Genomic DNA, 13,630 nt, shown 5'->3' with positions numbered 1-13,630 from the left:
ATTTTGAAAATTGACCGGATCTTCTCCGCCACAACAGCTGCTCGTCTCAATTGAGACGTCGAGACTGCACAGAACGCTTCCGTTTCCGTCGTAGGTTGCTGCTCGACACAGGCAGAACTACTTTTACGGAGTTAAAAGTCTACTCTCATGGAGGAGCTACGGAACTGCAGTCTGGTCTGGCTGCCTACAATAACTCTGACCCCCACTCCTGCATCGCGCCCACAGTGGACACACCACGAACGGCGAAGGAGGAAGCAGAAGGGAGTCAAGCGTGTGCGTGCGTGTGTGTGCGTGTGTGTGCGTGCGTATATATATATATATACGCACGCACACACACGCGAGCACACACGCACATACACGCACACAGTGATCTTCTTTGATGTGCATCCGCGTCTGTGACGCACAAACATTAGCAGGGATGCATGAAGCATATTGAATCTGTGTGATTTAAGACTCACCTTGTGTGTGTGTGTGTTTGTGTGTGTGTGTGTGTGTGTGTGTGTGTGAGTGCATGAATCATAAGCACAAATCCTGTGTCGCGGGCGTGCTGGAGCCTATCCCAGCTGTCGTTCATGACCCGTGTTATTGAGATTGACGATTATTGCTTATGTTGATTTTATGTTGCACCAGGAGTTCATGCCTGTTGGAAGGAAAGCATTGTCTTGTGTTTGTGTGGCTTCACAACAAAGGTCATTCATTCATTGCTCATCGACTGCCTTGTTCTTGTCAAGAGTGCAAGCTGCTGATTTGTAGAACCTTGCTCGCTAGAGTGCAGTTGGACAAAAAAAAAAGTTTGTATACGTGTGTGTGCGTGCGTGTGTGTGCGTGCGTGTGTCTATGTGTGCTTCTGTTGACACTATGGAGAACTATTGAGTGTCATTCTATATGATTGTGTTCAATATGGAGGGCCTTGATGGTCACATCACATATATGAATTGAAAAGCTTCTGCAGCACATTCATTAGAATTGTATGTGTATAGTCTGTATCGTATGCTGTTTTGTCACATTGGTTTTGAAATTGTTATATACTGTAGTTCAGGTTAATAGCAATTAGCATAAAGGACATTTTAGCTCAATGCATGTGGGTGGGAGGGAACACATATCATGTCCATCAGTCCCTAACTGTGCGTGTGCGTTTAGATGTAAATATAGCAAATAAAGCTTGCATACCTTTCTCTAGACCGGTGATTCGAGTTTTTAGAATCCCTCTCTGTACTTCCACGTCCGCTTTCTGATCTTCCATTAAACGGAACTTCTTTTGGGTGGCCTCTTTCATCTTTCTTTCTTTGGCAATCTCATGGCGCATCTGATTCCCCATGTCTTCTTTCAACTGACAGATGGTAAGGAAAATATTTTCAGGGTTATTTTATTCACAAAACCATTAAACCATATCATTTTGTGTAGTTTGCGAGATAATTTATTAATTTTAGTTAAAGTCCTGTTGTTGTTAGGTATCAGTCTAATTCTATTTGATGCTGCCTTTTTTATTAACTCGTTTAATTTGGTTGTCATATTATAATTCACAGAGTCATAAACATCAGGTACTGTGAAGAGCATAGTTATTTGTGTGACTCTCATGTAGAGCTGTGTACTATTCACCTTAATCTCATTTAAATTCTTCTGATTCTCCAAAAAGAGGCGTTCTTTGAGCGATACAAGTTGATCTCGCTCACGCTGCAGCTTGTTGGTTTTAATTTGCAACTGCTCCAGATCCTTGGCAATTTTCTCCATGGTAATCTGTTAGAAAACAAAACTGCATTCATTAATGCAAGCCACTTAAACTGTGGATGTTATTTCAGCCTTTGGGAAATTCCATGTAACAGGACTTGTCATGTCTTTTTTTTAATGATGTGAATGGGTTTCACTATGTATTTGTTTATTTATATAAAAAAAATGTTTTTTTAATTGTTTACTTTAATTGAATTATCTATGCCTCCATCAATCTACTTCCGCTTAACTGAGGTCGGGTCGCGGGGGAAGCAGTTTAAGATCAAACTTCCTTCTCCCCGGCCAATTCAAGCAGCTCTTCCGGGGGGATTCTGAGGCGTTCCTCATCCAACCAGAAGACAATGTCTCTCCAGCGTATCCTGGGTCATCCCTGCGGCCTCCTCCACCTCATCAGGGAGGTTTCCAGGGGGCATCCTAACTAATTTGATCAATAATAGTCAAGACATGGCCCACTGAATTTCCTTTTGAAAATCAATTAATGCAACTGATATGAGCATTTGAATTATTGGGAGTTGTTATCAATCAAAAAATAGTAGTATAAGGCAAATGTCAAAATGATGGATGGCCGGAAGTGGCGTCACTGTCCGTGACGTCACCGGAAGCCGGGAGTGCTGTTGTTGTCGGAAGTTATGTTGTCGGAAACCGGAAGTGACGTCAGTGGGTGTTATTATTATTGTAATATTGTTGTCAGATATGATGTTACTGGATGTGATCCCATCGGTTGTTGCTGGAAGTCTAACCGGAAGGCGGGAAATGTTGTGACCGGAAATGGGGTGTGGAAAATGACAGCGAAAATCACACCGGAAGTGTGGCTACCAATGGAATTCAAAGTGGAAATCAAAACGGAAATCAGAAAGGATGGCCCCATGTTTCAACATGTCTAGACATGTTCCGCCAACAACCGATGAGGTCACATCCGGGAACGTCATATCCGGTTAGAATTCTGGCAACAACCGGTGATGATGTCACTCCCTTCCGGCCATCCATCATTTTGACATTTGCCGTATACTACTACTTTTTTTTTCAATCAAAAGGTCATAATTGTTTCTGAGAAAAATAAATACTTTAAAGTCATATTTTTCCAACGTTTCGTGACAAAATGTTTTTACCGTTAGGTGGCAGAAATGAAGTGTAATGATTTTCAACATGTTTTCTGAAGATACGAATGACATTTTTAGATAAATAGGATTTTTCTCCTATTTCTTAATGTGCCTTTCCCATGAATACCAACACAAATGCATCATAGTGTGTTCAGAGTTCCTGTTTTTGGTTCTTTTACAAATGGTCCTTCTCTGTCATTCAAGCTGTCTTTAACTGTAAATGCCACTGGAGGGAGCCTCATAATGTTGGTGCTATACACCAGAGCAGTGATTCTAAACTGGTGGGTTGGGACCCAAAAGTGTGTCACAGACCAATTTCGGGTGGGTCGCGGACAGCTAGAAAAAAAACTACAGGGGTTCCTCAGTTTATAACAGAACTGACATTCCAAGGTTACAGAGTGAGAATACATTTTCACGCAATTCAAAAAGGCACATATTTATTGTTTTTAATTCGACTGTTTTATATTTATGAGCTATAAATGTTTTGCATTCAAATATTTACTGTAATTGACTTTAATACTGTGTTAGCATAGGTCAGTGATAGACTATGGCACGTTTCGTACAAATTTGGTTTATGTCACCACTGTAGGAGGAGTGAAATATTTAATAGGCATCAGAGTTGCCTTTTATTTGGAAAATAACCTCATTTTGACTGGTATGCATCAGAAATGTTAGCACTTGGGGTGTAACCATAACTTCCGGCTGCATTTATACCGCCTCTCAGGCTCTCACATAAAAGATGTCATTGGTGTTTTAATAGCATAGTAATTCAGACTGTTATGACTGTTACGGTTGCTTTGGTCTGCATTCTTTCTTCCTTAAAAGAAGAAAAACTACTTATTGTATGTTGATGTTGATGTTGTATGTTGCACTTTCCTAAAAAGAAAATATTAGTGCCAAGTTATTTATTATTGTACACGCAGTTGTCACATATTCATCATCAGTTTCTTAATAAGGTGCTCTGAAAGCATGTTAAAATATGATATAAATATCTTTTCAAATTTTATTTTTGAAAAATACATTCACTTTATTGTTCTCATTCCCTATTAAAGTGGGTTGCGACTTAGCAGCAATTGGAAACTCCGGGTGTGACATCAGTTGAGAACCAATGCACCAGAGGGATCTTTGAGCTAAAGTGCCAGGATGAGGGAGTCATTTTGCATTCACACAAAAGCAGACAGCAAAATAAATGGCTTTATTTCTGAGATATGAATGAACATGCATACATTTGTGAAAGTGTCAGAATTATTGCATGTCTTGACTATTTTTATGATTGTTTAAAGACAAGAGTGTAATAGGTTTAATGAGTAGTTAGGATCATTCATGCACTTGTTTTCCTCAAAGTTTGAAGGGTAACTTGTAAATTGTGCAACTCAAACGATTGTTATGAAGCTGTTCATTTCTTTACCGTTATGCACTTTTGTTCTTACCGTTAAAAACAGAAGCTTATTTCAATTGGCCACCATCATTTGTTCTATCAAGGATTGCCTATATTATGAATACCTAAAATTTTAAATCATCATTAACAATACGACTTTAGGCACGGCTGTTTCAGCATGGGAAACATTTACCCATATAAAATCAAACAAACAAATTGGTAAATTAGAACTTTTTTTTTTACGTGTCTTTACCATTATTGATGAAATTATATGAAAATGACCCATATAGTGGTGGGTAGGTTGCCAACATTTTAAGTCACCTCAAAAATGAACACCTGTGGTAAAGGAGGCTGTGGAGTTGAAGGGGAGTCCTACTAATAAGCTTTATTACTTTGTGGTTCTTTCGAAGCAGCTTCCACAATATTTTATTTGCCACACAGCAAAAAAAAATTCTCAGCATTTAACCCATCCCTGAAGAGAAGTGAGCAGCAACTGTGTGGGGCCCAGGGACTAAATCCAGATATTGTGTCAGCAAGTTGGTCAAGAGAACTAGCTACAAATTAACATAAAATAATGTTTTGCTTTGTTTTTTTTTATTTAGTTAACCAGAATAATAATAATAATTTAGACCACTGCTATACTACGCTAAATAACACATACCGTACCATAACTCATGCAGCCCTGGGCTCGTCTGATCACTGCTTAATTCACTTAATACTAACATACAGGCAAGAACTTAAATGCGCGAAGCCTATGGTGAAAACGGTGAAAAAGTGTTCCAATGAAGCAAAGATAAAACTTCATAGCTGTCTAGACTGCACAGACTGGAGTGTCTTTGAAAATTCAGCTGGCAGCCTGGATCAATATACGGACACTGTCACATCCTAGATCAGTTTCTGTGGAGAGGTGTGTGTACCGACAAAGTCATTTTGGACATTAAATAACAACAAACCGTGGTTCACTGCCAAACTTAAGCAACTTCGCCAGGCTAAAGAGGATGCATATCGAAGTGGGGTCAGGGCCCTGTATAATCGTACTAGAAACCAGCTGACGAAAGAAATTAACATTGCAAATAGAAACTATGCAGTAAAGTTTAAAAAAGAGTTTTGCGCTAACGACTCTAAATCAGTCTGGCATGCATTACAATCGCTAACCAATTACAAGCGACGATACCCCAAGCTGAGAGCAATAGTAGACTAGCTGAAGACTTGAACACCTTCTACTGCAGATTTGAAAAGCACTTTCACACCCCACACCCACGCAACCGCACCACCGTCCACAATCACACCTCTGACTTCAAGTTGACCATTTACAAACAGGATGTGAGATGCATCTTAAAACAACAAAAGATTAACAAAGCGGCAGGCCCAGACCTTGTGTCCCCATCCTGCCTCAAAGTCTGCGTGGACCAGCTCGCTCCAGTCTTCACACAGATCTTCACTAGATCTCTGGAACTGTGCAAAGTACCATCCTGTTTCAAACGCTCCACCATCATCCCAGTCCCCAAGAAACCTGAAATCTCGTGTCTGAATGACTACAGGCATGTCGCTTTGATATCTGTGGTCATGAAGTCCTTTGAACGCCTCGTGCTGGACCACCTCAAGAGCGTCACAGGTCCCCTGCTGGACACCCTGCAGTTTGCCTACCGAGCAAACCGGTCTGCGGATGATGCAGTCAACATGGGACTGCACGTCATCCTAGAACACCTCGACAGCGTGGGGACCTATGCAAGGATCCTGTTCGTGGACTTTAGCTCCACCTCTCCTCTCCTCTCCGACAAGATTCTCCACCTCAGAGTCTCGCCTGTCATCTGCCAGTGGATTTATAGCTTTCTGACGGGCAGGACACAGCAGGTGAAGTTGGGGGAGGCCACCTCATCTACACGCACCATCAGCATCGGGGCGCGCCAAGGTTGTGTCCTCTCTCCGCTGCTCTTCTCTCTCTACAGGAACGACTGCAACTCAACGCACCTGGCTGTCAAACTCCTGAAGTTTGCAGATGACACCACAGTCATTGGCCTCATCAAAGTCGGTGACGAGTCTGCATATCAACAGGAAGCGGCTGGAGCTGTGGTGCGGCCGACACAACATGGAGCTCAACACGCTCAAGACTGTAGAGATGATTGTGGACTTCAGGAGGTATCCTTCACCACAGTTGCCCCTCACGCTGTCCAAATGCCTTGTGTCAACTGTCGAGACCTTCAAGTTCCTGGGTATTACAGTTTCTCAGGACCTGAAGTGGGAGTTCAACATCAACTCCATCCTCAAAAAGGCCCAGCAGACGATGTACTTCCTGTGGCTTCTGAGGAAGCATGGCCTGCCACAGAAGCTGTTGAGGCAGTTCTACACAGCGGTCATCGAATCAGTCCTGTGTTCTTCCATCAGTCTTGTTTGGTGCTGCTACAAAAAAAGGAAAAACTCCGACTGCAACGGACAATCAAAACTGCTGAAAAGCTTGTCGGTACCCCCCTACCCAGCCTTGAGGACTTGCATGCTGCCAGAACAAAGACAAGAGCATGCAAAATGCTCTTGGACCCTCCACATTTGGTCACCAGGGGTCTCATGTACAAATGGTGCGTACGCACAAAAATGTACATTCTTTTTCACGGCAAAGGTAAGATGTATAAAGAGTGAAATGACCGTGGAAATGTGTGGTGCCTCACGCCAACTGCATGGCTGGCGTACGCACGTTTCTACAGCTTTTGATGCTTCGGCGACACTTAGAGGTGATGCTGGGAAACTGTTATCATAAATCTGCACATCAGAGACACATGAACAAGAAGCACTCATGAACAATTAATGCCCGGCAACATTTAATTTCAACAATGTAATTGAGGCAAGGACTCAGAATTCATTTGTTAACCAGTGTATTAAATGAATCACTGATATTTGTGAGGACACCTATTAATTGATCAAGGCGATTGGCCTATTGGCCTCACAATGCACTGAAAAAAAGAGTCCTTTGAATTTACTTACTTTGAACATGTACGTTGGTTACACATGATTAAAATTATTTTTTTTTTAGGAGAAGAGGGGTAAATTATGTAATTTCAACACCTTTTAATCACGTGCAACCAATGTACATGTTCAAATTAAGTAAATTCATAGGACTCTTTTTTATCAGTCTGCACGGGTGGAGCAGCAGCCGGTTGTTGGAGCGTAATTGCGTTGGAGACCCTGGGGATGCTGGAGGAGACGACAGGGACGATGGACAAATCCCCCGAACATATATCACGTGGCTGCGACTGCACTGATAAAGAGAGTCCTTTGAAAATACTTAATTTGAACATGTACATTGGTTGCACATGATTAACATGTGTTGAAATGACATACCGTAATTTCTCGTGTATAATGCGCACCCATGTATAATACGCACACCCAGAGTTGACCTCAAAATTCTGGAAAACCCTTCTACCTATGTATAGTGCATTTTTACAATGCATGATTTTGCTTCTACCCATATGATCAAAACATGAAGTATTATCTGTATTTTGTTAGTTTTTTTTAAAGAATTATTTTCAAGTTAAGCAATTTATTTGAACATGTCAACATGTTATTTACTTGCTCTTATTTTGAAATTCACAGTCCTACTTTTATTTAGAAAATGAGAAAACACACTGTTGTGCTCATATGTTTGATTACCCAGGCAGAATTTGTAAGATGGGTACAATTCTTTCAAGAAAACATGAAGGGCCAGTCGAAATACATTTATTTTTATTTTTAATGGTTTTCAAATTAAACGGTCAAGCATTTCAGAAAAGCATTATCATTCAACAAAACATAACCATAAAGAAATTAATGATGGTTGTTGTTAATTCATCAGTCATATTTTTTTTTAAAAACCTATATTTTACAAATTCTGACATGGTATGTAAACTTATGAGCGTAACTGTACATATATGCATTTTGGAATGAAAGTGTACAGCTTTTTCAGAACCACTAGATGGCGGCATACATTTATAAAATGTGAAAGTTTTTTTCCATTTGCCCCTATACCTATGTATAATGCGCACAATTGACTTTTGACAATTTTTTTTTGGGGGGGGGGGGGGGGGAATGTGCATTATACACGAGAAATTACGGTAATTTACCCCTCTTCTCCTAAAATTATTTTTAAAAAATGTTAGTGTGCGTGTCCTCTTCTGTGTGTTAAAATAATTGAGTAATCTAAAAGGACTCAAACTTTTTGATATCCTCTTTGATATGCTGATGTGCTTCTATTTGAATTCAAAAGATTTATTACAAATACCATAAATACAACATTTACGCATGAACCTTTCTCTCACAGGGCTGAGTGTAGGTTACAGTATGAACACATTTGTTATGAGTTATAAAAATACATGGTATTAACCTTGTGGGGTGATCAGAGTCAACCACATGTGCTCCCACCAGCCCTAACAGAGCAGTGTCACCCATGATCACAGTGATTCTCCTCTCGAACAGCGCCGTTTCTTCCACCTGTTTTGGCCACACTTTGGTGGGCAGCTGTCGTCCGCTTCACATCCACCTTAATGTCTGACCACTTCTTTTTTAGTTCAGCGTGGGCTGTTCTGACTCCACAGCATTGACAGCCGCACACGCGCCGTGCCATTCACTCCTCTTTCGCGTGTTGTTAACGCAGAGGACAGCATGCCAAAGAGGATTTTCTCACGCACCTCCACTTTATTGAGCAACTTCACATTCAGAAAAACATTTTTTTCTTCATTATCATGCTCATTGTCCTTTTTTCCTGATCGTGCAGAGATCGGGATCTCAGGTGCAGGGTTCATTTAAATATGATTTGCATATTTAAATGTGGGCGTGGACAGGGAGGGGTCAGCGACTCCAAATGTGCGCTCATTTCCACGTTGATTGGAAATGTGCTTGGAATCATGCGTACGCACTGATTCATACATCTGGATATTTTTGTGTGTATGACGTTTTCTGTATTTGAGCGTACGCCATGTTTTAGTAGGAAATCCACGTAAGTCTTTGTAAATTAGGCCCTTCCCTCAGGTAGGCGCTACCGAACAATGCAAACTAAAACTAGCAGACATTCCCAAAGCTTCTTCCCTCTTGCCATTAACTTCTTAAACAGTTAACTTACAATTCCATTGCAACATCAGCCATTTTTTTTGTTTTGAGTTTGTTGTCACATTTCTGTCGGGCCAATTATACATTACTCGTGCACTCACTGTAGTATTCTCGCCACGCTTCACTATTTGCATATCTGTTGTTGACCAATACTGGCCACTCATGTGCCTGAGTAGCATCTGCACCATTTGCACAATTGACTGAGTAGTATCTGCAACATTTGCACAATCGACATTGTCCCAAGATTATCGCACTACTCGTCACTTTAAGCAGCATACATTTCTTGAAGTCTCTGCACACTTTGCACAATGGCCATTGCGCCGGACTATTGCTCTATTAGTCATTCAAACCAAAAGTAGTTTGTGAGTCTAAGTGGGGACCTTCTTGTTTTGAGGCAAGTCCACCATACTGCCAGGCCATTGGTGGCTTTTGCGGTGACTGAAGTGTAAAACATACAACACCCCAGGTGAGGGGAAGTAGTGCCCTGTCTGCACTGTCTATAGTGCTGATGGAGGCCTGAAAACAAGACCTAGGTGGTGGAAGGCATACTTCGATCAAACCAATCACCTCAGTCCCACTCACCTTCGTAGTGCAAGAGCAGAGTTAGGGGACACAAATGAGGATAGAGTATGCCCGAGGTCACAGAGGTAGTCAGACCACTCATCAGTGGTCTGACTACCTCCAGGTCCCTCAAGGGTCTGGATGTTTTGGGATTGTTATGGTTTGCATAGTACTTCAACATCCTATGGAGGTAAGGGACAGTACCTCTGCATTGGCAGACTTCAAGAAGGGGAACAATGGGGAAACTGTGGAACACTTGAGTTTGCTCACTACACATACTAGACAGTCCGCACCAAACAAGTGATGATCATACGTTTTATCATGGACTCTGTGATAATTACCTTCATTGATTTCAGTTGTTGCGCTAATCTTTGCTGCTCATCTTTGGAGTTTTGTAAATCCTTTTTTTGAGTTTGGATTTCGCGGACCTTTGTTTCCATGTCAATGCTCAGCTCATTCAACTCCTTCTCCAGTTTTTCTTTTAACCTCTGCTCACGGGAAATGGCATTTTGTTGAAGCTGAATCTCATGCTGGAGCTGGAAAGAGCAAGAAAAAAAGAAGAAAGAAAGAGCAACAATTTGGCAGACAAGCTGCATTTAATTCAGCCCGTATATATTGTCCACATTGCCAAGAATACTGTTTCTTATAAAGCTGCATGGTTGCATTATATTTCTGACCCACATACCTGAGAAATATTGTTCAAGGCATCCTCCCTTTGAGCCTCTGCTTTTTGCTTGCTTGCACTGGCGATGTTCAGCTGTTCTCGGAGACTCTCCACCGTTGTCAGCAGGCGGTCACGCTCATTCGTCAAATCTTCAATCATTTTCAGTAAATCGCTGAAAACACATTTGGGCACTCAGCCATTTCGCTAATTACACAATAAAATGACAATGCTCTGGCACACGATTGAAGTTATTATTATTATTATTTTTACACACGAGCATTTAAAACCATTAGAGTTCGTTGGGGGTGGGGGTGGGGGGGGGGCTCACCTCTGATCTTGGTTAGCAGAGGCCATACTTTGCTGTTCTGCTAACTGTGTTAAGTTGGCAACCTCGTCTTGTAAATTTTTGATAGTCTCCATATTGGCTTGCTCTTTATTGTAGGCAGCGTCCACCATTTTCCAAGCTTTTTCTAACTCCTGTGTAAGTGAATCAACATTTTAGGTGAGCGGCTTGAACAAACAATTTAAAAAATGAATAGAGAAATGTATAATAACATTGAACCCCTGTATAATCTGTACCGTCTTTAATGAAGCCAATGTTCCCTCATCATCTTGAGACATCTTGCGCGCAGCTTCATATTTGGTTGAGGCTGACGCCATCTCTGCACTGAGTTCCTTACATTTGGACATGAGTCTTTTCTCGTTGTTGTAGGACTTCGTCAGTGCATTGAGGAGTTTCTCATATTCTTCGCGGATCTTGCTCATGTTCGGTTCCTCTTGGTCCTCAGTGAGCTCACTGAGGACCAGCTGGAACTCCTCCAATGACTCAGCCATGTCTTACCTAGTTGGACTTTTTACCCCCTGTCAATACATGAAGACAACATTGATCTAGTGTGACACTACATTCCTTCATTTAAACAGTAATAATTTAATGAAAATATGCAGATATATTTTGTCAGTCCGTATCCATAATTGTAAATGACCACCACTATGTAATCAAAGCCTTAAACTCTAGAAGACTCACCACAATGTTTGATTCAAATAGACAAAAGTAGCGTGTGGAACGCTGTCGTTGAGTACGGTTTATGTCGGTTGCCAGGCAACGAGTAATCTCGCGAGAGAAACCTGGCCCCGCAGGCTTCCAGGAAGTGACTCTGGCGTCACGTGGCCGTCAACATCAAACGTGTGCCCGCATGATGTGACACTTGTAATCATGGATAAGAGCCATGACGTGATGTGAGACTTATTGACCTAGCTGCTAAAGGTAAACAGCGTTTTGTTTAGTCTCTCTCGCTATCTCTCTCCCATAATTGAACTCTTGACTTGTTCATGAAATTGTCTTTCCCACACTTATTTTACGCCAAAAGCTAGCCCCCCCCCCCCCCCCCCCCCCCCCCCCCCCCCACACACACACACACACACACACACACACACAGTTAATTTTGATGTAGGAGCCCTCCGTTTCTATCTTTATTTTTGTTGGACAGAATTTCAGGGTTAATTTAGAAGAATTTGTGTTGGTGTTATTTTTATAAACCATAAAAATACATTTTTTTTTAGATTTCGACACGCTGGCTTTACTTGGGAATGGGAAGACCATCTCAATAAATTGGAATATGGTAGAAAAATCCATTTGTTTCAATACTCATACATTACATAGATAGATTGATTAAACACTTTCACACTCCTGTGTAATTTCTATGTAAAAATAATTTTCATTGTTTCTTGATTGTTTGCTATTTAATGTTGTCGTTTCTAGAGATGTTCAAGTTTGGGTTTTCGTTTGCTGTAACCTCTAATAATCCAAATTATTACCAACATCTGGTGAAAATTTCATGTCGATAGCGCCTTTGGAAATATATTTAGTGGGAAAAATGATGACGTGTTAGTTATTTCAGCTGCTGTATATATAAATTCTGAACTATTTCATGTCCGAAGTGCATCTGTATAATGAGTTTCACTTTTTGAATTGAACTACCTAACTAAATTAAGCTTTTTACACTGTTCTTCTTATTCATTTAGATGTACCTGTATGTTATGTTTTGAGTTCCTTAGAGCAAAGGCATAAAACACCCATTTGTTCAATAACAAATACATATTGTCTTAGAAAATTGAAACATTTTTAATAAATAAAAACTGATGTAATATACACCATTCTGCATTTACAACTACAAGCATACCAAGACATTTGGAAATACAAATAAAACGGACTGTTCATTTGAGTTGCTTTTGAAATCAATACATTTTTCAGTGATCGGGGTGAATTATATCCATTAATTCTGTGTGTGAAAAAAATATATAAAAAAAAAAAAATCAACAATTTCTCACAAAAAGTAAGCAGGCTGAAGTAGAATGTTACATTTCTATCTGAAAAAATGTTGCATGAAGAGACAGTTTGAGGTACTGAGTTGTGTAAATTACTGTGAGCACACTCAAAACATTTGACTGACAAAATTCAAACAGGAAGATCAAAGTATGGTGATGAGTTCAGTTCTTCTTCCATAGTATTGCATTTGGTTTATGGAGTGAATAAATCAGCTTTAGGAAAAATTTTTTTTTTTAAAAAAAACATTCAAGGGCACAGTTGTTCAAAGGTAATAAGGTAATCCGATCAGATTTTGGATAATGAATGATAAAATGTGATTTAAATTAAATTCTAACAGATCAAATTAATAATTTATTATGCAGTAGATATCCCTTTATTTATTGACATTTTTTGCAACTGATTTTCAAACCATACATTTGAAATGATAGAGTACACTACATACCGTTAAAGCAGAAATAAAACAATCCTCTCAAAAGTTGTAAAAATCAAATAAAGTATTCATGTCTAACTAATTGGAAATGCAATATTTACAGACATCCAAAAAACGTTGTTCAATAATAGTTCCTAACAATGGCATCCCTTACAGCATGTCCAGTCACTTTCTTATTCTGAGAGAAAGTCAGAGGTCATTTGGCTTCAGCTGGATCCGGTGCATCAACGAGCTCATCACATTCTTCTGTGGCAATATCGTGCGGGACAAGATAAGCAAATATTATGCTGCACACTTCTTGGGGTTCCACTCGCAAGTAGTTCAGTTTAGTTGAACTCCGTTTCAGCGTTCCATAGCAGACCTTGTTTTT

General features: G+C 40.4%; 1 protein-coding gene across 1 annotated transcript in view; it reads right to left on the bottom strand.

Moving 5' to 3' along the window:
* cfap58 (cilia and flagella associated protein 58) overlaps window positions 1-11,603 on the bottom strand; it is a 32,901-nt gene extending 21,298 nt beyond the window's left edge. Inside the window, exons 1-7 of the mRNA XM_061752825.1 lie at window positions 11,529-11,603; window positions 11,084-11,365; window positions 10,833-10,981; window positions 10,526-10,676; window positions 10,182-10,376; window positions 1,600-1,737; window positions 1,171-1,330 (exon numbers count right to left, since the gene is read on the bottom strand). Coding sequence (XP_061608809.1) covers window positions 1,171-1,330; window positions 1,600-1,737; window positions 10,182-10,376; window positions 10,526-10,676; window positions 10,833-10,981; window positions 11,084-11,338 — 1,048 coding nt within the window. The 5' untranslated portion in view covers window positions 11,339-11,365; window positions 11,529-11,603. The remainder of the gene's footprint in view (window positions 1-1,170; window positions 1,331-1,599; window positions 1,738-10,181; window positions 10,377-10,525; window positions 10,677-10,832; window positions 10,982-11,083; window positions 11,366-11,528) is intronic.
* Window positions 11,604-13,630: the final 2,027 nt, after the last annotated feature.

The sequence above is a fragment of the Phyllopteryx taeniolatus genome, chromosome 17 (genome assembly GCF_024500385.1).
Source record: "Phyllopteryx taeniolatus isolate TA_2022b chromosome 17, UOR_Ptae_1.2, whole genome shotgun sequence".
NCBI classification, from domain to species: Eukaryota; Metazoa; Chordata; class Actinopteri; order Syngnathiformes; family Syngnathidae; genus Phyllopteryx; species Phyllopteryx taeniolatus.
Note: the sequence above shows the minus strand (reverse complement) of the source record. Positions and strands in the feature narration are given on the sequence as shown.